We start from the raw sequence: 26,511 nt of genomic DNA on the forward strand, positions 1-26,511 counted from the left end.
TGCAAGATGGCTCCTCGTATAAAAACAGTCTTCTGGGTTGCCCCCAACGTGCAACAAAATAACTCTTTACACCTTGTCAGGTTAAAATATTTATCCTCGGAGAGTTCTGAAGGGTAACTCGAGCTTCCGATTGATATGCGTACGGTGCTTGACGACGTTTCGTGTGAGAAGGTAGATAAGAGACAAGAGGGAGAAGTTTGAAGCCATGAGTCGGTGCTGAAGTGTTTCTGTGTCCGCGGAGCCGCCAGGACACTCCGGGCCTCGGCTAACCTGCTAACCAGCTAATCACCTGCTGGTTGTTGTCTCCGTTCAACAGCAGAGAGAGAGAAGGAGAAAGTTTCTAAATCACTGACTGCCTGTTGAATGTGGGGCGACACATTAATGAACAATGGCTGTATCGAGGTAAGATTAACGGGTTAGTCAGTCGGGTTAGCTTGCATACAATTAGCGGGCTAACATGCTAACACCCGCTTTTGACTTGTCAAAGAAAGGCCAACAAGCTAACACAGTGTCACCTCACAGTGTAACTTTCTCACTGTTTCATTGACTGATTTAAAGCTCGCAGGAGACCGGAGTTGGTTGTTTTTTTTACCTGCCCTTTCACATTTCTCTGCCCTGAAGAAAGAAGAGACACATTCATGTTAAATAGTGAGAGTACTCTCTGACTGTCTGTGTAACTCAGTAACTAGACCCTTCATTAGGTTGTAACAGTTAAAACAAAAGCATATCACTTCTGAGGACCATAAGAAAGATAACATTTTTGTATTTCTTTGGGAGTGACTATTATTCTGCAATGCATAATATTCAAGGGTTATCTACTATCTCCTGTATATTCATATTATTTAAATAAAACAACACACTACCTACAACCTCAATAACAAAGATGTAGTTGAACTAATGTCTCTAACAGAGCCAGTTAGGGATGTAATGATTCACTCAACTCACGATACGATTCACGATACAATTTATTTTACAAAATGAGACTACAAACCCACTTGGATTGGCCTTTTTTAAATGTTTTTGTTCTCGCAGCAATGGGAGGTTATTGAAGCTTCTCATTGTGGTGTTGATTAAATTCTGTATCATGTAGGTTGTGCTATCTGTGTAGTTCCTTGTCGTCTTGTAATATTTGCACACAGTTTTTGTCACGTAGTCTTCTCACCTCTTTTGTTTTCTGTCTCGGGGAAGCTAAAATGCTTCCACACCTCCGATTTAAAAGACGGTGGTGTGTCCTCAATTTCTAAAACTTGCTCTGCAGCTGCCAACGCTCACCATATTATTGGTGATGGGAAATTTGACATCTTTGCATCGATTTATCACAATTTTACGATTAATCGTTCCATCCTTAGTGCCAGTAGAAAATAGTGTGGCTCGATTATGGCAAAAATCATAATCACGATTATTTTTGCTTGATATGAGATCACGATTATTGACACTATTACTCGTTGATTTTTACAACATTTGCATCATCACGTGTTTAATAAACTTAAACACTCTGAAAAACAAGCAATGCATGAAAAAAAAAAAGTGAAAAATCATAAAAACAATCATCAATAATAATGATACAATACAAATACATTCACCATGTTTTTGACTTAGTAGTGATGAACTCTTTTGGCCAAAATATTAACAACAAACGCGTTGAAACAAACATAACAAAACCTTTGGACAAAACAAACGCAATACGGCCTGCTGTGCAGTAAAAGTTTAATCCCGATTCTCTTTTTTTCCTTCATTCTGAGAAGACAAAATTGAAATCAAAACTCGATTAATTTCCCAGCCCTAATAGAAAGTGAGCATTATGTAGTGAGGCAGAGTTAGATGGCACAGCGATATTGGATCACATTATATCATACAAGTTTATTAATGCTGGTAATCAGACCAAGGACCCTGTTTGATGACTAGGTTTATTGATCCTTTTTAGAAGGATGTATAAATTAGGCTGAACGATATTGGAAAAAAAAGTGACACTGTGATATCTTTTCTTTATGCAATATATTTTGGAAAAACTGGATAGCATTGTCTTATTGAGAATCATGCATAAAGAGTGCAATATGTTCAACAAAGAACATGTTGTATATTTGTAAATGTATTCCCTGTGCTTCCTCAATTGGTACTTATTGTTTATTCTATTATAATTATTAATTTTTATTCTACAGAGTAGAATACAAACATTCCCGCCAAAGAGCTGCGCTGCAGACAGCGCCCGGTGCTGAAGTGAAGCGGTTGCAGCCGACCCCTGTAGTCGGCTTGTTTATACCGCAATATTACAAATTGGGCTTACCGCGACAGCCCTAATGCTGAGTTAGAAAGCAATGCTTGCTTGCATAAAGTAACTTAACTTAATGAGAGAAAATTCTGGATAAAATTGTAATTAATTGTGCAGCCTTAATTGATTAAATATTATAATAGCATTAATACACATCGTAAACATGGACTAATTAAAGATCACCTTCAGTTTTAAATTCCTATTGTCTATCCCTTAAATTAAAGTGCCGGGCGGATAATGGCAAGAGGGCAAGAACAAGTTGGTAATTGCAGCAAATATTTACACCCCTATTTGAAATAAATTAGCAGTGTTGAAGTAAATTTAGTTTTCCGGATCAAAGATTGGTCATCGGGTAAAGCACATGTTGCATGCAAACATTTCCATTTAAAGGAAATACACTAAGTTAGCACAGAACACCTGACGTATCACCTAAAAAGAAATGCAGTAGTAACCCTCATGTGATTTTTGTTTTAATTACAAAGAAATTGTCGTTTAAAGGTTTCATTATAACACTCTATTACTTAAGTTGTTTATTGCATAATGATATAAAAGTAACTATGTGCATCCGGCCTATGACATCATTTGTAGTCCCCTGAATTAAAGCCTATCAAAAGAGTATTATGGCGGACCTTGTGGTAATTACTTTCAAGGGAATCTTTCCAAATGTAAAAGCCTGTCAAAGTGAAAGTGTGTTCTGCACTTCCTTGCTGCACAGTTAAGAATTATCTTCTACAAGCGTTGTTATTCTTGTGTACTTTTCTAGCGCTTTCAGTTGTCACAATTCCACATGTTAGTGGTCCTCTTACTTAGCAAAGTATACTCCTCTTTAGTTTATCTGAAGTATAAGTGGGAGCCAGGCTCAAGCCCAGACTTTCTCTAATCCAGTCACCAATTGTATTAATAGCCTGCTAATGACATCAGTGAAAGGCCGGGATCATCAGACGCTCTGCCTCGTTGCAAAGCCAAACAATTCATTAGACATAATGGTTTTTTTTCATTAAATTGGGAACATCTGCAAAGGACAATCAATTTCTGAGAATATTATTTATTGTGTTGATGTGAATTTAAAGATTATGCTTCATATATTCTGGCCTTTTCATCAGGTTTCAAAAGCTTATACGGTGTCTGTACACAGTAAAGCACCAACAGTTTGAGAAGGGGAACCAGCATGTTTGTTCTCTGCCTTATATTTTCTTTATTGCTTCTGTTCATCTGTTTTTTTTTGTGCGTGTTCTAGACTTGATCGTCTGTTTATCCTGCTTGACACCGGAACAACACCAGTAACCAGGAAAGCAGCGGCCCAGCAGCTTGGAGAAGTAGTCAAACTCCACCCACATGAACTGCACAACCTCTTATCAAAGGTGTGTGTGATAGCTTCCTCCTGTGCATCCTCTCTCTCCTTCTACATAGGATGAGATCACTCTGGGTATCTTTGGTTATCCCTGTGAAATATGTAAAATACTGATCATTTATAACAGTGGTATTCTTGCTGGCAGAAAGGTCTTTTGTTTGACATCTTTCTGTCCTTCTCTTCAGGCTGTTTTATTTTATGCTGCACATCACATTTGTAATCCTTTTTTCATTTTGCCAATAACAAGGTCCTGACATACCTACGGAGTCCAAACTGGGACACCCGTATAGCAGCAGGCCAAGCTGTAGAAGCCATAGTGAGGAATGTTCCTGAGTGGGACCCGGCTCCCAGGCCTAAAGAAGGTGAGCTCGGGAAGTCATGTTAGTTTCTAATTTGTTGAATTTAACTTATTAAGTAGAGGCCGATTTTCTCATTCCTCTCTGGCTAAAAGAAAGAAAACACTGCTTATTCACTTTTCATTTCAGAATCATAATTTATAAAATACTCACAAAACAAATGTCTCTTTGAGTTTAAGTCAAATAGTTTTAAACCTCAGTTGAAAAGATTTACAGTCAACCTACATTCTGTCAGTCAAATATCAACACTTTGTTTATCAGCTGCACAATTGTAAACAGAGCAATGCAGGAGCTTTAATTTAAGCAAATATGAAACTGAAATCATTCTTCTATTTTATTGATATTGTTAAAGCAACGGTGACTTGAAACCCTAAGGGCACACTCACACCAGGCAAAGTTGCCCCCTACCATGCTTATGCATGATTGTCCCCCCTCTCTATTCCCCCGCCGGCATGCACTCATGCTGCTCCAGGACTAACCGGGCCTGAGCCCTGGGCCTATGTGGCTGAATGTGACGTGTAGTGTAAAAGTGAAATGTGCTAATTGAGTGAAGACCATTAACCATTTATGAGTACTTGATCGAGTGCTGCTGTGTTTTTTTTTTTATCGCAACTGATAACAAAAACGTTTCTAAAAATGAGATGATAAATGACGACTGTATTGTATGATCAGCTGTGCTGTGGTACAAAGTGATTCTCACAGAGGAGAATCACTTTCTTAGCATGTAATGCAACAACATCTGTAAATCATGACTGTTTTTAAAAAGCTGCTCTAATGCCTCTAACAAATCTTATTCTTGGTTAAATACATCAGTGTGGACATGAACGGATTCATAAAGTGGTTAAAGAGATAGATGTGCATTTATCTAGATGCCATATCTTTGTTGTTTCCTGTAGAGTCTTGTGAAGATTTATCTCCAGAGGACTCCTCCTGTGACCGTCTGACTTTCTACCACTTTGACATCGCCCGCCTCCTCAAACATGGAGCCTCTCTGCTGGGATCTGCCGGGGCTGAGTTTGAACTACAGGATGACAAAACTGGTTTGTGGTGATTCTTTTGTGCATCTTTCTTTTGTTACAGACAAATTCAAGGGGAGAAAGCTGATGCCTCATTACATTATGGTCATTCTGTGTGTAGAGTTTGACGGGTGCAGAAGGAACGTGTGAATAATTTGAGCCTTAACTATGAGAGAGGGCGTCCTTTTTTCCCGATGCTGATCACTGGAGATTTTGTATTCTGTTGTGCCTTAATTTGAACAGATTTGGTATAATTTCTGGGCCTTTTATTTGGATGGGACAGTGGATAGAGTAGTAAATTGGGAGGAGAGAGAGTGGGGAGTTGCATGTGGTAAAGGAACCACAGGTCAGGCTTAAACTCGGACTATAGCCTCCGTACATGGGGCTTGACCTAACTGCTATGCCATCAGCATCCCTGGAATTATTTTTGACTTAAGGAAACAGATTCTGCCACGACTTTAGCTTCCAAAACAGACTTTGTGCACCAGATTTACTCTTCAACCCTAAACTCACTTGATTGCTGTGAAAATATGTAAAAACTGGACTGGCATGCAACAACAAGTGCTGTTGCCATAAAACAATCTCAAAACAGCATTGTGAAAAATGTCTAACAACAATGAACTTTGGTCTTTTTTACACTCTGGATAGTTGTTGACAGCTACCGAAAAGCTAAACGAAACAATAATTTAATTGAGGGTCTTTAACTCTTTGCTGGCCATGAAAATATTTCCAACTGACTACTGTCATGAATATGACTTAATCGTTTTTGTCATCTGTCTTTGGAAGTTAAGCTGATCTAATGTCAGCAGCAGTAAGTGGCTTGCAGCCTCTGAAGCTATTTGAAAGAGTGTCTGGGAAAAGTCTGCTAAGTTTTAAACCTTGAAACTTCTTTATTCAGCGTTTTAAATATAACTGCATGATCCCTTTTCTGGGACAGAAGAAAACTCTGCAAGACTTCAGCCTCCTACAAAAACTTTAAAGGCAATAAAACAAATCCTACAATCTCAGACTGTGTAGTATCACTAAAGGTGCTAGTCAACCTAAGTGTTTGTAGATGAGCTGTATTCCACTTAGAAATAATAATTTCCACGGGAACTTATTCCAACTGGCAGCAAAAGAGAATAATCATGACAGTATTCATGAAAACAAAAAGTGATCATGGGTATGTTATCTTCAGTATTTCCGAGCCTTAACTGCAGCATTAACATCTCTTCTTGACTGAAAAACAACCACCAGTGTGGTTAGTTTACTATGAATTTGAATAAGCAAAGCAGGGCGTGCTATCTTTTCTATCATTTGAATTTTAACCTCCTGAATGAGTGTACGTACCTGTTTTTAGTTGTTTCATCAGTTGTAGCTTCTGTTTAGTTAAAGACCGTTTGAATGATCTCTTGTAATGAAGAGCTTCTTTTGATACTGTTTCTGTATTTCTTTATGTTTACAGCACTTATCTTTTTTTACCTCCTACTAGGGGTGGACGGTAAACAGATTTTTTGTTCTGCCACAACATCGATTTTTGCAATAACTATAAATCCCAACAATGTTATGAAAAATCTCAGCTAATTTGTAGCTCCTCAACTGTGCAGGAAAAAAACAAAACTTAAAACTGCACAGATTCAGTTTCAAGCTACAATGTACTTCTCAACACAGTAACTTATAAAATTATCTTTCTCTGGTCTCATGCACAGAAATTAGTATTGCACCGTTGCCTTATATCGCTTTATAATAATACTGTTACAACAAAAAGTGTGACATGAATCTGAGGTCAAATCGCCCACCGCTGCCTCCTAGCTTACACTGTTTCACTGTTTAATATTCTCATCTACATGCTCTGTATTCCTCTCATAGCGACGGCTACTAGATCAAGTTTTCATCCTTTCATGTGTGTTCAGGTGAGATGGACCCTAAGGAACGTCTGGCCCGCCAGAGAAAGCTGCTGCAGAAGAAGTTGGGTCTGGATATGGGTGCCGCCATCGGCATGGACACAGAGGATCTGTTCAATGATGAAGACCTTGACTACACCTGCCAATCCAGTGGACTAAGAGCCCATGGAAGCAAAGCCACAGCTGGATCCAGTTCCAGAAACCATGTGGTGGGTCACTTTTCAGCCTCTAAGCTTTGAGCTTGAACTCGTTTGGTCTTAGTGACTGTAAAGTTTAAGGAGAGTAGGAGTGAAGACGTCTTATAGTCATTAAAAAGAGCCATTACATTTTAATTACAATTTCCTCTGACCTTTTCTAGATAATTTCAAGACATCCAGTCTCTTAACTTGTTCAGAAACCTGCAGTTCACAACCTCACAGAGGGAAAGTAATCTATGTCAGAGGCACTTTCACAACTGACAACTTGTTTGGTTTTGGTGGGAGTCACTCGAGGTGAATGTTCCAGACTGTTGCTTACTGTGTTCACACATGTGTGTACATCTACATTACACACACCTTTTACTCGGGGTGGTTTCAGGCTAAAGTCTGTAGGAAATGGGCAGTTTGCGTTCACACATGGAGCCCACCAGGATAATGTTTAAGTTAACTGTTTGGATATTGCTCGGCTCTAAATGTACATTTTGCAAAATGTTGAATAACAGTCTGTTAACGACTTTTGGTGTGTTTTCGATTAACGAACAAAGTAGACAAAACGAGTTTGCTCTAACATTAATACATGGTAGTCAGAACATATGCAGTGAAGTGATTTTGTTAAGTCCATGAGCTGCTATGCTTTTTATAAGTGCTCATGGGATTGTTCTTTTCAAATCAATAACCTCAGTCAGAATTATCTGGTTTTTAATACAAAAAAGGCACAAGATCACATGAGTACAATCAGGGATCAGCAGGCCAAGATCACCGCTTCCACCTTCTGCCTGGTCTACAATGCACCCCCATGCCCACCCCTGCAGGTAGTGGGCCCAAAGGGTGGTGGCTCCATGTTGTTCTTCCAACAGGGCCCCGTTGAGGTAAATCGTGCCACCAGATGCTCAATGTCGAGCCTTTGTTTGTCAAGAGGCTGAAAACCGGCCTCAGCTCCAGCTCTTAGTCTGTCGTTAGGTTGACTGAAAGTTAGAGTGAGACGGGAGGAGCCAGAAAATTTTTCAATTATCAATGACTTTACACAAACTTCTGCACACTATCTAAATTGCACAAAAACATTTGCAATGTTTGAGTATCCAAATATTGTGTTGTGTGGGATGAAGCTGTCTCACAGCTCTGGGATCGGAGCTGTTTCTCAGTCTGGATATCTGTCTGTATTGTCTAGAAACTTCTAATGGTCAAGGATTGTGACTTTTCTGTGTCATTGATGATGCAGTTGGCTCTGCTCCGATCTCTTATAAAACGTCTCCTTTATGGAGCGCTCCCAGTGGGCCTTCTTTCCTACAGCTGTGTAGCATTACAGTCAGATAAGAAACTGAATCTGGTGGTTTGTAAGCTCTCAAATGTGCATCACTAGAAACTAAAGAAAAAATGAAAAATTGCCCTTATTTGTTTTAATACACCGTTTGTGCAATGCAGCAGAAACGCTTGTCCTGACATGGTAGCTGTTCCAAAAATGTATTTAAATTCACCCTGACTCAGCTGTTATCTATTTGGCCTGACACTCTTTGTGACTCATTCTGTTCTCTTTCTTAGCCTCAGATGAATCAAACGTTTGTGTTTTTGTGCTGTATGTGTTTTAGTCTTGACTCATGCGTTCTGCTCGTCATATGTTCTGGCCTGTGTGTAGTTTCTATTTTGGGGAGCTGCATATATCTAAACCTTGAAGGCAGGGAATATCAGTATTGTCAACGTGGTAATGCAACAGAATAAACATATTTTTTAATTCTTTGCTTTGATCTGTGTTAAGGATTTCAAACACACCACAAATAATAACTGTCTAAATGTGCATCATCGGTAGCTGCAGTAGATGTTGCATTATGAAACATAGGGTTTTATACTCTGATGGTGTTTCTGGCAGAAATTTCCTCACAATAAAAAAACATGAATATTACTCATGGTTTAACGGGCAGGAGATTTCAATAAGTCTCAAAAGAACTGCAGAGGTTTTGGAGCAGGAGGATAAACGAGTTTAAAGTCAAATGCACCGCTTGAAGATTCATGAGACTTTGAGGCAGTGAGTGCGTTTGTGAAGTGAGTCATTGAATAATCTGCTCTACATTGTACAGTCATGAACACTGTAAGGCAGCCCACAGGCCAGGTCCAGCCTGCCACAGTTATCTTACCCAGTCTGACCTCTGCTGTTGTGTTACATAAAGTGCTCCACTCTGCTCGACTTGATGTTGACCTCCTCCCACACCATATCCCCGGACTTGACTCTTGATCTTTAACATATTAACCCAACGGTTGCCTTGCACTTAGATCAGTCTTACCAGTGATATTCTGTTTTGCTAATGTAAGTCCAATTTAGCAAATAGTTTCATTCTACCTGCTGCGCCCCCGTGACTTTTGGAAATAATTGATAAGAAACCCTGTCATAATGTATCTGATGGCGTATGAAAGCGTTCAGTTAAATTATAAATTAAACATCTGTCCCCTGTTTTACTTTCAGCCAATTCAAGCTGCTGAGTTGATCGACTCGGAGTTCAGACCAGGTATGAGCAATCGACAGAAGAACAAGGCGAAGAGGATGGCCAAGCTGGTGGCCAAACAAAGATCCAGAGATGTGGACTCAAATGAAAAGAGGTCAGATTATACAAACTGTGTCTAAAACATGCATAGTGGGACTTAGCTCGTCTTCATCTCTTTAGGAAAAAATGACTGGATCTGAATGATCAGTCCTGGCTCTTTAAAAAAAGAGTGTACATAGTGTTAATATCAAAATACTTTAGATGTTCTAATGTATGGCCCAATTTTAATCTCTACAGATCTGGGCCTTTATTTATTAGGTTTGTTCTAAAGATTAAACAATTCTCTTTGTGTCCCTCTACCTCGTAGTAATGACAGTTTTGAGGGAGAACCTGAAGAGAAACGGAGAAAAACCACAAACGTCGTCATCGACCAACCAGCATCAGAGAATAAAGTCTTAATCGACAACGTTCCAGATAACTCCAGCCTTTCAGAGGAGGTTAGTGATCAGAAATATATTCAATAGTTTATTAATGTCAAGTCTTACATAAATTAATTTTCTACAAATGACCATGTAAAATAGTATGTTTCTAATGTCTCATAGCTTTCTGTTCAGGCAAACGAGTGGCCTCTGGAGAGCTTCTGTGAGGAGCTCTGTAATGACCTCTTCAATCCTTCATGGGAGGTAAAAATCAATAAACAACTTAAACAAACAATGCAGACTTGAACACAGGAGGGGTTTAACACCTGTGCAAAATGAATGTGAAAACAGAAGAAAGAATAATATTGCATGTGTTTGTTTACAGATTCGTCATGGTGCAGGCACAGGTCTTAGAGAAATCCTCAAGTCCCATGGTCCTGGTGGCGGGAAGCTGGTGGGAAGCACTTCAGAACAGGTACATCCTAACCCTTCTTAGGTTTTTTTAAAGCTTTAATTGTGACTCAAACCTGACACAAACTCTTGGACCTCATGGCTTAGATGCTGCGGCAGCATCAGGAGTGGATAGAGGATCTGGTCATCCGGCTCCTCTGTGTCTTCGCTTTGGACCGCTTTGGAGATTTTGTGTCTGACGAGGTGAGTTTTCAGTTTCTCAATTATTTGTCAAATCTAAGATTCTCCATTGAGTATTTCTCACAACATATTTTTTTAGGGCAGTGTTAGCTTGATGTATCCAAACGCTTTCTGTCTTGAAACCTTTCCCTTTGCCAGGTGGTGGCTCCTGTCAGGGAGACGTGTGCACAGACCCTCGGTGTGGCCCTTCGTCATATGAATGAAACTGGAGTTTCAATGACCGTGGATGTTCTGTTGAAGCTGCTCAAAGAAGACCAATGGGAGGTCCGTCATGGAGGCCTGCTCGGGATCAAGTATGCCCTGGCTGTCCGACAGGTACCACCTGATGATAAACTGTCAAATAAGCAAAGCAAGGTCCTACAATATGTTAAATCTGAGTGCCATATGTTCAGGAATAAGAAAAAAAGTGGGAAGAGAGGAAGGATAAGTGAAACTGTAAAACTTTTCCTTCTCGTAAATCCACGTTGATTATGTCTGTTTCACTGTGTCTCAGGACCTGATCTCTGTGTTGCTGCCCCGGGTGCTCCCAGCCATCACTGTGGGTCTACAGGACCTGGATGACGATGTCAGAGCTGTGGCAGCATCATCCCTCATCCCTGTGGTGGAAGGTTTGGTACAGCTGCTACCCAACAAGGTCAGAGAGGCAGCAGAGGTGACTTTATAACAGAACACATTTAGTCCATTTTGGCTGAAATTAACTAGATTCTGTGTTTGTGTCTCAGGTGCCCTTCATAGTGAACACACTGTGGGATTCCCTTTTAGACCTGGACGACCTCACAGCTTCTACTAACAGCATCATGACGCTGCTGTCCTCTCTGCTCACCTACCCGCAGGTCCGACAGTGCAGGTCGGTCTCAAAGAAGGTCACTCAGTAAATAGATGCTACTGTCTGCAATATGAAGTGTGAACAAAAGGAGAGGCAAAGAAAAACAAGTAGAAGTGATTATGATCAAGTGTCATGAAAAGGAAGGTAAAGCCCTGAATTGTTGTCAGAAATTTCATATTTATTAAGAATAATATTCGTTCTTATAGTTTTACTAAATACAAAGTATGAAGCCTTCTTGGTGGGGTACTAAACAATTCAATCTTTAAAAGATTCAATTTATTTAAAATATAGAGGACATTATCACCGGTAACAATTTAAACGCCCTTGGCTAAGTGATTGGCTGGTTCGATTAGATAGTTCACATGCTAAGATAACAGGTGCTAACATATGAAATAAATTAAATGACACTCTTACCATACATTGGACAAACAGGAGCACAGACTTCTTGGAAGAACTCCCAGCCCAGTATGGTTTGCTTCGTATGTGGTGGTGCTAATATTTGCATGTGAAATTGCCCCTAAAGGCTCAAACCTCACATGTCCAGCTGAGATGACTCATACATTCAGCAACCCCCACCTGCCAGTCTAAGCACCCACGTCCCTGATTATACAGCCTCAGTGTAATTTAAATGGATGAGTTATTTGTGTTAATTTGTATGTCATGAATGGGGAAAGTGGTCGCTCAAGGCTCTGCTGGCTTCATTTTTGACTGTAGTCATAGAGGACATGTCATCATGGGATTTGCAAAATGTGTCATTGCGTATTAAGGCTGATGTCCTTCACATAGACTGAAGTGACTTGACTCATCTGTTGTCATTTAGCTGAAGGTCTCCTCTGAATTCTGTTTTAAGTTAAATATCAGCTCTGTGCCAAGAAGTTGGCTGAACTTCACTTGAACTTGATTTACCGCTGAGCAAACGTGCTACACACAATTTCCTAATATCATGGCTGACCTTTTCAGTCTGTGTAGGTGTATGAATCTTCTAACGGGGCTTTCCTTTATCCAGTTGTATTTTAAAAGATGACCTTGCAGGGCCCTTTCCTGACTCTGTATTCATATTGACACACTCTGTTGTCCACTCCAGCATGCAGCAGTCATTAACAGTCCTGGTTCCTCGGGTTTGGCCATTTTTGAGACACACGATATCATCAGTAAGAAGGGCAGCGTTGGAGACACTTTTCACACTGCTCTCTAAAGCTGAGCAGGTAAATTTGACTGAAGACAACTGGATACTCATGTTATATATAGCATCCTTATACACACAACATTAAATAAGGTATAAAAAATATCTGCATTAGGATTATTACTGCATAAAAGCTTTTCTTTTTATTGTACATCCATGTTTGTGTTTTTTTTTTTTTAAACCAAAAACAAGAAGACAAATTCCTTGTATGTGTAAAAGTACTTGGCGATAAACTTGATTCTTTTCTCATTCTGATAATTAACTGAACTTTGTGATAGTCTTGTATAGTCCCTCGCCTAAGTGCTTAGACCTTTTCTGTTTTTGTTCATCAGAGCTGTGCCATGTGGATTAACCCCATCCTACAGGACATGCTTCGACACATATTTCAGTCTTGCATACTGGAGAGCAATGAGGAAATCCTTGAGCTGATCCAAAAGGTTTGTTAAATGGGTAAAATGACCAAGGACTTCTTACACCTAATGACTTTTCAAGAGATTTCAAAGTCAGAATAAAATCAGGAGAACGTTGCTAGAGTCTGAGTCTGCTCCAGTGATCTCGGTCTTTTGTTGCAAGGTGGTCATTAAACTTTTTTTGTCTTGCCTTATTCAAATTGTACTTTTAGTAGTTTGAGTAATAGTAATAGCACTCGTAATAGTAGGACTCGCCATCACCGAACAGGAAGCTGCAGACTAGTAAACATGCTCCTGAACTGTGGAATAGGAGGAGAAACTGGGGGAGTTGTGTAGAGAGCACAATTTATTTTAGACATGTTCTTCCCTTTTGTACCAGGATAGCGTGGAGAAGGAAAGAAGGTTGGGGATTTCTAGGTACTCAGCATTTTCTGTCAGAGTATGCTAGGGAAGTTCTCTGTCATCACCGTGGATTTCAGCCCTCTACACTCAAGTTTCAACCAGGAATATAAACTTGTTTATTGTTCTCTGGATTTTGAGGGCCACTCTATCGTGATTTTAAAAGGGGAGGATATGTCAAGAAGAGGAGCTCTTGCTTTCTTCAAAGCTCCACCAGTTTCTACTGAAAAGTTTTAGTTGTAAAATTTTCACCATGTGCATGATGGGAAATCATGGCAAAAGGAATCTAGTTTTATTCTTTCAGTTAATGACCCTGCAAAATCTCCAGTCTTTGTAACATCTTGGTCTGTGACTAAAACTCTGAGAGTTTCTGACGCAAAGTCTTCCAGAAGCCAAGTTATTTTTGTCACCATTTATTTTAAATGTACATTTCTCACTTTTTCCCCTTTCCCCTGTCTTTGTGCAGGTGTGGATGGAGCTGCTGTCTCAGGCACCCCAGCAGTACGTGGTAGCAGCCAGCTGTCCGTGGATGGGTGCCTGGCTCTGTCTCATGATGCAGGCCTCACACATTCCCATAGACCTGAACATGCTGCTGGAAGTGAAGTCTCGCTCCAAGGCAGGGCTCTTTTACTCTACCATACAAGACTGAGACATATGAATTCTGTTAATTCTCAGTTGATAATTTCTGGCTCTAGTTAATGTGGTGTTGTAGTGACTGGTTCCTCAGATATGATTCTGCATTCAGGCCAACTTAACTCTGTGAAAGTGATATTATCTTAGCTTTAACATTTAGAAAAACTAATCTTGAGGTTGTTTTTTTCTACATATATAAAGGTAAAGTCATTTTCTCATTTCATTTAGTAATTATCTTACATATTGGTCCTTTAAGAAAGGCTTAGTAGTAGTGAGCAAAGTAGGAGTTGTACTGTAGGTACATAATGGACAAAACATAAGCAGATACTTGTATTTATATGTAAGGCCAATATTAATGGAAAATGTTTTGGCCTGATACATTCAGCATCCCTAACTTTATTGAATTTGTTAGACTTACTGATGTTCAAGTTGTCTCTCCCTAACAGGATAAGTTGGGTGCAAAGGCCCGTCAGGGGACCATCCTGGTGAAGGAAACGGTTCAGGAGTACATAGCAGGAGCAGAGACTGTGGCAGACGACTCGCTGACACGAGACTATGTCGTGATGCGAGCTCGTCTCATGGCTGCTAGGTAAACTCATACTGTTGAAATTAAACGTTTTCAACCCTGGCTGAACATGTGGCTGCCACTCGGTAAATAAAGAGAACCATGTTAAACTTAAAGTTTTAAAAGTGTTTCTGCTGCTCTGTGTCTATATTCCAGATTGCTGGGGGCTCTGTGTAGGTGTATCTGTGACCCTCAGCTCAACGCTGCATCACAGGAGATGCGACCAGCTGAGTCTTTGGGCCAGCTGTTGCTCTTCCACCTCAACTCCAAGTCTGCCCTGCAGCGCATAGCTGTGTCTCTGGTGCTCTGTGAGTGGGCTGCACTGCAGAAGGTGAAAAGCTTAGATGAACAGTTTGTTAATGCTTGAGTCATTTTAAATTGTAATACTTTTTGGATGTTTTTTGAGCATAAAATAATCAGAAAAGCGTTGATGTCTCTCTCAGGATTGTCAGCTGGTGTCGTCCATGGTGCAGCCTCGTCTTCTGGCTGTTCTGTCTGAGCACTTGTACTATGATGAGATCGCCATCCCCTTCACACGCATGCAGAATGAATGCAAGCAGCTCATTGCACTGCTAGCTGAATCCAACATAGACCTGCAGGATCGCCTCAATTGTAGTGTATTCACTATTGATCAAGCTAACGACCTGGTAGGTACAACCACACATACATGTCAGAACACGAAGTCTGATTAGATGATGCAGAAACCTTTTACTGGCTGTAGTCCTGAATTAAGTGACTTTAAGCCTTTTTGTAATGCAATAAAATAAAAATGCTATCCTTAACTTGGACTAGAAAAGATGACTGACTTGGGAAATGTTCATCTTGGATCTTTCAGTCCTGAACTGACATTTTCTGTAAATGTATGGCACATAGTTGTTCCTCAGGTAAATTTGTTTAAGTTCCAGACTCACACCCTCTCCCGCTGCTTGTTCCCTAGGTAACCACCATCTTTACAGACTCGACAGGAGCTCTGAACGTCAATTCCAAACAGTGGCAGGCACTGGACAGTAAACGGCAGCAGGCTCAGTCCACAGTGCTGGAGACGAGCACAGAATGGCAGCAGCTTCATCTGCGTGTCCACATGTTCACCGCCTGCGCAGTCATTAACCTGCAGGTTCTTCCCGACAAACTCAACCCGCTGGTCCGACCTCTGATGGAGTCAATAAAGCGAGAAGAGAACGCTCTGATTCAGGGATACGCTGCTTCTTTCACAGCCAAGCTGCTGCAGCAGTGCGCTGGACGCTCGCCATGCCCCAATCCCAAGATCATCAAAAACCTCTGTGCCTCTGCTTGTGTAGACTCTGCAGCCACGCCCTCATCTGCCTGCCCTGTGCCCCCAACGCAAGAAAACTTCAAAGGTTAGAGCTGTTTAAGACGCGCAATATTCCAAAATGTATTAAAAATGTTGGCTACCAGGTTTCATATTGAAAAGACAAAGTTAAACCAGGAACAGTCTGAAAGAAAAGTCAGCAGTCGGTCTCAGTCTTGCATGGCTCAACACCAACTTAAAACTTTTGATTAAAAAGGGCATCCTCTTTTTTCTGGTTGCCAAAATTAAGTATATTGTTTAGAAATTAAATAGAATACTATTTGATTTTAAAAAAAATGTAAAATGTCACATAAAATGCTCAAAAGTTTAATAACAGTAACTAAACAATTATACACAATTTGAAACTTTCCCGATTTTGTGCATTAGCTGATCATATTTTAATGCAACTGTTGTCTTCACAAACCTCTCGATAATAGGTCAATCATGTAGCTTAGTGCTCCTTATTCACATGTGTTCATGTGACTATAATGCAGCAAATATTCAAAAGTGTTGATTTAAAGTTCCACAGCCAAAGCTATTAAAACGGAGGAAGTTCTAAGTTCGGTAAAGTCCTAATACAGACTGGATTTTTTTTTCTGTCTTCCTTGTGTCATTAGGCTGTGGGTTGGAGAAAGACGGCATGCATCACATGGTAAACAAAACACGAGGGATCATCACCCTGTACCGCCACCAAAAGGCAGCGTTTGCCATCACCAGTAAAAGAGGGCCAGCCCCTAAAGCCCCAAAGACCCCCAGCACTGAGCTCCCTCCAGGCAGCACCATCAGCACTGATAATGACGAGGTAAAGAAGACTTCTAAAGTACAGATCTTCACATTAAGCTTATTATGACCACAGTTTGTGTTGATCCTCTTCTCTATGAATTGTTTCCTCTTCAGAGCAAGAAACCCTTCCTCATTCAGAGACGAGGGTCGGAGTTCTCCCTGACGACTATTGCTCGGCACTTTGGTGCAGACTTCACTACGACTCTGCCGTACCTGTGGGAGAGCACAGTGGGACCTCTGAGAACTGTGGTGACAGCAGGTTACAGCCTCGGTATGTGGATTTGATTGAATACATTTCAACAGCACCAAAGCAACAACTGTCCACACAAATCTCAAATAATCTGTCTGAAATATAAACTTTTGTGTGAAAAATCTGTAATACTTTCTGATGTGAAACACAGGTGGTTGCTAACTTTTGTTTGGGACTAAGTTATCAGCTAGTGTGAGCAATGTCAGCAAGGTGCTTTAATTTATGGAATAATGTACATTTATTGGATGTCTGTTGACTGGGGGGGAAAACAAATGTTTTTTAAAGGTTTGATGGATCAAAAACAATAAACAGGGACTGGTTTGTCCATTTGTTTCCAATGTAAATTTATTTTAAAGCCTAAATATGAAGAGAAGAGGACGCGCTACTGAGGTGGCTCCATTTGGGTTGTGAATTAGTCTTTCAAACAAGTTTAAGACATTTGCAGTCATCTTGTTTGTCTTTTTAAAGCAAGTTGAACTATTAGAAACATTTTCTGAGGTAATATTCCAATGAGAAGTAGGATCATGTATGCAATCTGTGCCATTTTTTAACCTGTGGGTTTATTCTCTAATTTGACATTACTTTTATAAATAAATTAGTAAAAGGCTGTCCCTCACTGCCCTCACTTTTCAGACCCAACAACTACTTGCACTTCTTGTTAAAGGTGTAGAAGTTGGTATTAGCCTTGATGCCAATAAGTTCTGTATGTCTTCTTCATGTGTTCTAGATAGGCAAGTTGAGCTGGAGAGGGGAGACGCTGCAGCTCAGGATCTGGTTAACTCTCTACAAGTGCTGGAAGTCATGGCTGGAGCCATGGCTGCTGAACTCAAACCTCTGGTAAGACTGCCGCTCCTCCAGTTCTGCTCTACTCTGCTTCTATCATCATCAAATGACGTCTTATCACCGATCAGTTTGAACCATATTAATATTCAACAGTTAAAGACACTGTGTGTTAAGAAAAGTCATTATCAGAAACTGCAGTGGCCTTTAGGTGAACTGAGTCAGCATCCTGTTGCTCCCTTTGTACCACCTGTTAAATTAAGGAACATTTGGTCAATGACTGAAACGATGACTTGTATTCACAAGGCTGAATGTTTTAGACGAGCATTACATTATACACCTTTTGCTTTAGACACAGCATCACCCTGCTTATCCTCAAAGTACAAAGAAAGCACATTTATCTTTTCTGTTTCTGCTTTTGTTGTAGCTCCTGGAGCATCTACCCCACCTGTTCACCTGCCTGCAGCACCCATACACAGCAGTGCGTCACATGACGGCACGCTGTGTTGGCGTGTTTAGTAAGATCGCCATGCTGGAGACCATGAACAGTTTCCTGGAGTGTGTGCTCCCCTGGTTAGCAGCGATCGGGGACTGCACCAAACAGGAGGGCGCCATCGAGGCTTTAGCCTGTATCCTAAAAACAGTGACTGAAATAAACATCCTGTTCTAATGCATTTCATTACAGATATCTGGAATCCTTTTTTAAACAAAGAACAAACAAAAAAATAATGCTAAGAGGAGATGTGATGTGCAAGTTGTTAAAAGTTTACAATCGAAGATCTGATCAAAATTTGTTTAAGACTTCTGAAGACTTTAGGTAGTGTGACATTTTAGATTAATTTAGACGGGCCCGTGTAAATATGATCGACTGACCCTTGAAGTTGTTGCTGCAGTATTCTTGTTCAGTTCTTTCCTTGACTAACATCTGTCCAGGTGTGATGGAGCAGCTGGATGTGGACATCGTGCCCTACATCGTGCTGCTTGTCGTACCCGTGCTGGGCCGTATGAGTGACCCCAGTGACAGCATCCGTTTCATGGCCACACAGTGCTTTGCTACACTCATCCGCCTGCTGCCTCTAGAGGTACGAGCACACACAGAATCAGAGATACTTTATTAATACCCGGGGGGACATTTGGTCGTAACAGTTGCTCTTAAACACAATCAAGTGTTGAAATATAGGAATATAAATAAGTATATGTATTTAGCAGCAGTTTTGTTTTTATGCAACGTTAAGATTCTACAAAATGGTTTGATTGCATCCTTGCTAAACACCACTTCATATGTACCAAGTGTTTTGCTTCTAAAGGTTTCTGTTCTCTCAATCAGGCAGGGATACCTGACCCTCCAGCCATGTCCGCAGACCTGATCCGGCAGAAGGCCAGAGAACGCCACTTCCTGGAGCAACTACTAGATGGAAGAAAACTGGAGAACTACAAGATCCCTGTTCCTATCAAAGCTGAACTCAGGAAGTACCAGCAGGTGGGTGCCAGGGTCCACTTTTCCCTTTAAAAAAACCTCCTTAGCCTGAAATCAGAAGGAGGCTCAGACTGTGTCACATTTAAACAACATGTCAGGTTTTTGACCGAGAGGCTCTTCATGTCGTGTCTGAGGTTTTTCTGCAAACAACGAACGGTCTTCTTGACATCTTGAATTTGGAGCAGACAAACAGACGGGTTGTGTGCGTCTGCTATGACCGTCCATCTCTTCAATGTAGCATTGTAAAAAGCTAATATGCTTCTATTGGTCATCAAACTAGCGTCAACAAGTCAACCTTAACTGTCAGATGATTGCCTATTTTTTATCTCTTTAAGTTGTTGTTTTTTTTTACAGTTGTGTATGCTTGTGTTGTCCTGCAGGACGGAGTGAACTGGCTGTCCTTCCTGAACAAATACAAGCTGCACGGGATCCTGTGTGATGACATGGGCCTCGGCAAGACGCTGCAGTCCATCTGCATCCTGGCAGGAGATACCTACCTCAGGTACGCGGTCCAAACATCACTCAGAGGGCGAATCAGTGTGCTGAAGCACTCAAACTGAAAGTCAAAACAGCAATAACACTCAGTCTCCTTCATGATATACAGAGGACGTGACACGTTGGCATCATTTATAACCCCTTGAACTCTTTAATTCAGAAAGCTTTAAACTCCTAATATTTTCAGGCAGATCCTTGATGTGTCTGCTATCATAAAGAAAAAAGGTTATTAAAACACATTCTGTGGGATTCAACTTAAAGTGAGCTGAAATTAAAACTGAAGAAATGGATCTGAATTTGAACGATGGGAGTTAAGGTTATACATTTGTATATGACTTAAATTCATAAAAATTCTGCGGAAATGAACAATTAGTCAGTCAAGACAACTGTCTATGTTTTCATCCCTAAAGTGTGATCACACGCTGTGTAAACAATGATTTCAAAATGTGTCCTTATTTATTGGTCAGTACATTAAGAACATTTTTTTGTTACTGTGACTATCAGTTTTCAAAACCCTCACCCTCAAAACTCACATTTAAGTTTGCTCTAAAAAAAGTTGTCTTGCTATTTTAACAAAAGGAGGAATTTCCTTTTGACCTGATTTTGTAAAACAGTGTGAATAGATTTCTATTTATTTCTGACGACAGTGAGCCTGCACAAAGAAGGTTTGAGTGTGATAGAGAGAGAGAGTTTGAGGACATTCATAGGCTGGAGTAGTACGAGCTTCGCTTCACCCCCGCTATTAAACATCAACCAAGATTCTTTTTTAAATGAGGTCACCTTCAGACTCCATGGATTGTGTTCCCTGACAGTCACAGAAATAAATCAGAATCCCCCCCAAAAAATGACATATTTGCTGAACATACTCCTAAAGCCTGGGGCGACAGATTTATAAAAACACACTTTCTGAAATGTTCTAAGGATTAAAAGCAGGAGCTTCAGAAATAACTTATTTTCAAGTAAGAAGACCTAAAGCACATTTAGAACAGTTACTCCTACAAACACAAGAGGACAAGGGTTAAATAATCATCATGAAATTATAATACAGGGCAGAAACCGGTGCATGAAAATTCTGATTCAGAACAGTCTGATACTTTAACATCAACACTTCTTTGATCTCATTGTTTTTAAAAAGCTCTTTAATGTTCGAGCTGCTGTGTGAGTAAACCGGACTCAGCCGTCTGTATGTGTGATGTCTGCGCAGGGCTCAGGAGTACGCCAAGACTAAAGCGGCTGACTGCAGCCCCATGCCCTCTCTGGTGGTTTGTCCGCCCACGCTGACCGGACACTGGGTGGACGAAGTGAGCAAGTTCTGCTCTAAAGAGTACCTCCACCCGCTGCATTACACCGGACCTCCTACAGAACGGATGCGGTAAAGATTACTCAGACTTTTATTTTGGAAAGAAAAATGCTTTCATACAAACGCAGAGATTTCTGACCTCCAGTGAACCACTCCAGACTTTATGAGCTAAATAAGCAAAGTGAAAGAAAGCATTGTTTAAAGTTAAGATGAACGTGTTCTCTTAAAAGTCCTCATGAACCTAAACAAACGTTTCCTTTTCCAGGTTACAACATCAAGTTAAGAAACACAATCTCATAGTCGCCTCTTACGATGTTGTTCGGAACGACATCGACTTTTTTAGGTGAGTCTCACTCCTGTCCTAACATGAGATGGTGTTTTAGAGGTCGGTGCTCAGTTTTTAATGTTCTGTCTCTCTGCATCGTAGAAATATCAAATTTAACTACTGCATCCTCGATGAGGGTCATGTCATCAAAAACGGGAAAACCAAACTCTCCAAAGCCATCAAGCAGTTGGCCGCCAACTTCAGAGTCATCTTATCAGGAACGCCCATTCAGGTGAGGCGCTGTCACCTGTCAATCAAATGTACTTGGAAAATAAAAAAAGATCTTTCATTGTGTAGTGATGAGTCAGATGCTGAGTATTTTCCCCGCTCTGTGATCCCAGAACAACGTCCTGGAGCTCTGGTCGTTGTTCGACTTCCTCATGCCAGGCTTCCTGGGAACAGAACGACAGTTTGCTGCTCGCTACGGTAAACCGATCCTGGCCAGCCGGGACGCCAAAAGTTCCTCACGGGAACAGGAAGCAGGTACGTCAGCTCTCTCTCTCTGAACATATGTCACTGGTGTGGCTTGGTTTAGATTTAAAGATCTGGCTTCATGCAGAGTTGACTGTATTTAATGCTGGTTTCTCCTGCCAGGTGTCCTTGCGATGGAGGCGCTTCATCGACAGGTGCTGCCCTTCCTCCTGCGGAGGATGAAGGAGGACGTTCTCCAGGACCTTCCTCCTAAAATCATTCAGGACTATTACTGCAACCTGAGTCCTCTACAGGTACGTGTGAACTCTGCTTCTATTAACTGAAAGTGGACCTACATCTTTCTCCTACCTTGTCCTCCTTTTCTTCTGATTTTCTTTGATTGCTTCTTTTTCCTTCTTCTTCTCTTCTCCCTCTCCTTCTTCTACTACTTTTTCTTCGTCTTCTTTGTGCCATCAGTATTGTTTTTATCAGCCGGATTTCCCATATCTGACCTCTAGGCCATCAGCGTGTCTGAAGTTTTCTTACTTAACTATGTTGTTACTTTGAGGTTGATGATCTAATTCAAAGTATGTTGTTTTGCCACCTGAAGGTTCAGCTGTATGAAGACTTTGCAAAGTCTCGAGCCAAGGCCAGTGTGGACGACAGCCTCTCTACAGCCTCAACAGAAGAGGAGGAGAAGCCTAAGCTGAAGGCTACAGGACATGTCTTCCAGGTACACTGTTCTTTTTTTCTAAATATTTATTTCCAGATGGTACGAAGGGTAAACCAGAAACAGAAGCTGACCATGTTGATGTGCTATTTTTAAACATCCTCATGTTTGTACCTCGAAGTCTTCTTTTATTTTTTTACTCTATTGTTTGGATAAAATTTTTGTTTGGGCACTCATTTTTCAAGTTTATTGTGTAAGTAGTCAGTACTAAGTACATTTTGTTTCTCCATTATTTCAGGCGCTGCAGTACCTGAGGAAGCTGTGTAACCACCCGAGCCTGGTCCTGACCCCGCAGCATCCGGAGTACAAACGTGTCACTGAGCAGCTGGCGAGCCAGAACTCGAGCCTGCGGGACATTCTGCACGCGCCCAAACTCTCAGCTCTCAAACAGGTAAAGTTCCTTTAGATCAGCTTCACTGTTTCCTTTCTGCTCGGCTCCAACAGTGTGATACTCACGTGTCCTCTGCTCTCCAGCTGCTGTTGGACTGTGGTCTCGGTGGTGGTGTAGGATCAGAGGGCGGCACTGAGGCTGTGGTGGCCCAGCATCGTGTGCTCATCTTCTGTCAGCTGAAGAGTATGCTGGATATTGTGGAGCACGACCTGCTGAAGCCCAAACTGCCCTCGGTCACCTACCTGAGGCTGGATGGCAGCGTGCAGGCCGGCCTGCGTCACTCCATCGTCTCCAGGTGAGGGCCTTCAACTTTTTACTCTTTTTAATGAAATACGAAATGAACTGCTGGATCATATCTATGATAAGGGAAATATTTCTGATCTGAATCAAACTATTGTCTCTTTCAGGTTTAACAACGACCCGTCCATCGATGTGCTGCTGCTGACCACACACGTTGGGGGTCTGGGTCTGAACCTGACGGGTGCAGACACCGTGGTGTTTGTGGAACACGACTGGAACCCAATGAGGGACCTGCAGGCGATGGACAGAGCCCACAGGATAGGACAGGTACTGTTGATGAACACACAGAGAAACATCATAAAGCTTAGTGTGAGCCTGAAGCAGGACTTTAGGGGGGACACCATTAACACTGCAGGAGTCTGAGATATCAGAGATCAGACATAAAATATTCCACCTGTGGACTCTTTTTCTGAATGTACAAAAAAAAGATATAAACAGAAGAAGAAAGGGACATTGGGTTTTTTCATTCAAAGCAAAAGCAGCCTCATGTTTATCCACATAGGTGATTATAGCGTCTGAGGGTAATGTATTTCTTCCACTTCTCAAATTTGTTCCTCTGAAGCCTCAAACAGAAGGTGGTCCGTTCCATTTAGAAGATTTCATGACTTGAATCATACCGGTCCTCTCTATAGATCCTGTCGCGGTTTTGTTAACTTTTTGTCAAGAGTTCGTCCAAATATATGTAACTGTGGATCAAACACCAAAGACTAAAGCCTGATAATGATTAATTCACTTTAATTTTCTTTAACTGGATTCTCCAAATCCACTACAGACAGTTTCTCATTTGAACAGTATGAACTGTGTCCCCTTAAAATCCTCATTGTGTGTCAAATTCAGGTTTCATTACGACACTGTCTCCCACTGTGGGATGTTCATTACTGTTTCCCTCATGAATTATTAAAGTCCTCTGTTTGAACAGTGTTGGATTGTGTGACACTGCTGCTCTTGTCTGGAACCAGTGAAGCAAAATGAACCAAGTGAAATGAAGTTGGCAGGGCGGCTCAGTCCCCTTCTCTTCTGGTCCATTCTCTTAATGTTGTCCTCGTGTGTGTTTGTGTGTTGCAGAAACGGGTGGTGAATGTCTACAGGCTGATCACTCGCGGCACACTGGAGGAGAAGATCATGGGTCTGCAGAAATTTAAGATGAGCATCGCCAACACCGTCATCAGCCAAGACAACTCCAGCATGCAGAGCATGGGCACAGACCAGCTCCTCAACCTGTTCACCCTGGACAAGGTGAGACCTCCAGGTGGTCCCAGCTCAGATACAGTGCTGAGGGTGGAGGGGGGTTAATGGGTGTCACAGATTGCTCACCAAGAAATGGAAACAAACATCATGTGGTCACTCTGTTAGTACAGAAGTTCAGTTTGCTCACATCTTAATAATCAAATAGAAAAATTAGACAGAGCAAAATGTATCTTACTGTTACTATAAAAACACTCAAGACATAAATGAGATTCTCTGAAAAAACTGTCAGACTTAATTGTTCCCTTTGATTATCCTGGTTTTGGTCGATATTCAAAAGGAATCTGACTTTAACCTTGTAACTTTAATGTCAGAAGGGATGCAACAAGGCAGAGGTTTGGACTTAACATGTTCTTCTTTGGGGATGCATTATGGTTATTGTTTAAATGCACACAGAATATATTTACCTTCAAGGAGGGATCTAAAGGATCGGAGGACATTCATACGTTTTCTTTGAACTCTTTTAGCCATAAACCAAGTACTATAAAACTGGTTTCATTTCTTACCACATAGATTGTGCTGCCCTGCAGTTTCTGCAGAAATGAATCAAGTTCTTTAATATTCTTTAGTCTGCATTTTTTAGGAAGTGCTTAAAAATTAAACTTAAGTAATTCCAGATATCTTGTACAGCACAGGATATTTCTGTAGCCCATGGCTGCAGACATAGACACAAAAACCTGCTGATATGTATAAAACTATTAAAGTTAGGAGCTTTATAAATGACTTAAAATGAAGTTAGACGGCCTAAAGCACTATTAAAGCAGGTATTCCTACAAACAAAAGAGGACCAAAAATCCCAAAAGGATGTAGAAGAGGGACACATGGGAGCATGTTGTGAGATCAATAAGCCCAGTGTTTGGATTCTTATCAAACTCAATACTGAAAAATACATCTGACATGTGTCCCAAACACTGACACATCCTGCATGCTGTGCTGTTACCTGCTGAGCCTCCTTCCTGTTTGCCTGATCGGTCTGCTGTGTCGATGTGTTTCAGGGTGAGAAGGCTGAGCAGTCAGCGTCAACCTCAGGGAAGTCCTCCATGAAGTCTGTGCTGGACGGACTGGGGGAGCTTTGGGACCAGCAGCAGTACGACTCAGAGTACAACCTGGACACCTTCATGCACTCCCTACAGTAGCACTGCAAGACCCCCACCACAGCCCTCATCCACACCCACACAGCCTCCCGTCTGCTGACCGAGCTGGACCCGGTCAGAGCCGGAGGAGACCCAAACTGCTGCAGATAACTTTCGCAGTCCACCTACACCTAACGCAGGATAAATGAGGTGGGCTGATAGTTAACGTTCATGACCATAAGCAATAACTCAAGCACAGCTGGAATAAAAAAACTCAATTTTAACGCCTCAAACTAAACGGTACACGGCAGAAAAGTGTGTCTTAACATTTTTAGGAAATCCCATAATTCTTTGAGATTTGCAGAGAACCCAGAAGAAGAGGTGGTACAACGTGTCTGTACCAAAACATCTCCAGTGTTAGTTTACAACATCTGCATTAGTCAGCGGTGATGATGCGTCTAGCTATCCTTAAAGCTCCAGGTGCTGCTTTTCTCCCATGATGCATTGCCAGAGTATACAGTGTTAACTACTTCACCATTACTCTCCTATCCCACTTATCTCATGGTCTTAAAGCGCTGCGATGCCCCGCCACGTCTGTCAGCCGCTCTCTGACTGATACAAACATTTTTCTGTACGACGAAAGGGAAACGGGTGGAGAGCGAGGGAGCTCACTGGAGGACGCACAGGATATCATCACTGACTCTTTCTGGCACAGTGATGAGCAGGTTGTGCTGTAGAGGGCGCTGTAGTTTCCCCTCGCCCCAGGAGAGTCTGTTCACATGAGCTGTGTGTTTGAGAAATGAACGAGTGTGTCCTGCTCTTCAAACATGTGGTGTCAAAAGGAGCACTTGAAGCAGCTTTACAGAGACTGAACATGGGGCCAAGAGGAAACTGGTACCTGAAAGATGCCACAAGTATTTTAAAAAGAAGAAATAGACTTGTACATACTTCTGTAACTGCTGCTTTTTCTTTATGATTGTGGAGTTGTAATAAATTCTACAAACCTTTGA

The 26,511-nt window shown here is 41.3% G+C and overlaps 1 protein-coding gene across 1 annotated transcript; it reads left to right on the forward strand.

Moving 5' to 3' along the window:
- Positions 1 to 26,511, forward strand: btaf1 (BTAF1 RNA polymerase II, B-TFIID transcription factor-associated). Its single transcript, XM_061040740.1, has 38 exons — positions 1 to 402; positions 3,507 to 3,630; positions 3,868 to 3,982; positions 4,873 to 5,016; positions 6,885 to 7,084; positions 9,528 to 9,661; positions 9,914 to 10,043; positions 10,161 to 10,229; positions 10,351 to 10,440; positions 10,524 to 10,619; positions 10,755 to 10,931; positions 11,110 to 11,250; positions 11,339 to 11,463; positions 12,527 to 12,647; positions 12,958 to 13,062; positions 13,901 to 14,050; positions 14,514 to 14,656; positions 14,789 to 14,963; positions 15,076 to 15,279; positions 15,570 to 15,990; positions 16,559 to 16,743; positions 16,839 to 16,995; positions 17,702 to 17,811; positions 18,182 to 18,383; positions 18,688 to 18,836; positions 19,082 to 19,234; positions 19,612 to 19,733; positions 20,931 to 21,098; positions 21,292 to 21,369; positions 21,454 to 21,583; positions 21,693 to 21,834; positions 21,946 to 22,076; positions 22,373 to 22,495; positions 22,731 to 22,883; positions 22,967 to 23,178; positions 23,291 to 23,450; positions 24,249 to 24,419; positions 25,424 to 26,511. The coding sequence occupies exons 1-38, from the start codon at positions 389 to 391 to the stop codon at positions 25,562 to 25,564; spliced, it is 5,565 nt and encodes a 1,854-aa protein (XP_060896723.1). The 5' UTR covers positions 1 to 388; the 3' UTR covers positions 25,565 to 26,511.

This window comes from Labrus mixtus, chromosome 6 (assembly GCF_963584025.1).
Source record: "Labrus mixtus chromosome 6, fLabMix1.1, whole genome shotgun sequence".
NCBI lineage: Eukaryota > Metazoa > Chordata > Actinopteri > Labriformes > Labridae > Labrus > Labrus mixtus.

What these genes read in the sequence shown, in the direction of transcription:
- btaf1 (XM_061040740.1), top strand. An exon ending in AGTGGGCTGCACTGCAGAAG is followed by an intron (nt 14,964 to 15,075) that starts GTGAAAAGCTTA and finishes TGTCTCTCTCAG; the next exon opens with GATTGTCAGCTGGTGTCGTC. An exon ending in TATCAGGAACGCCCATTCAG is followed by an intron (nt 21,584 to 21,692) that starts GTGAGGCGCTGT and finishes CTGTGATCCCAG; the next exon opens with AACAACGTCCTGGAGCTCTG.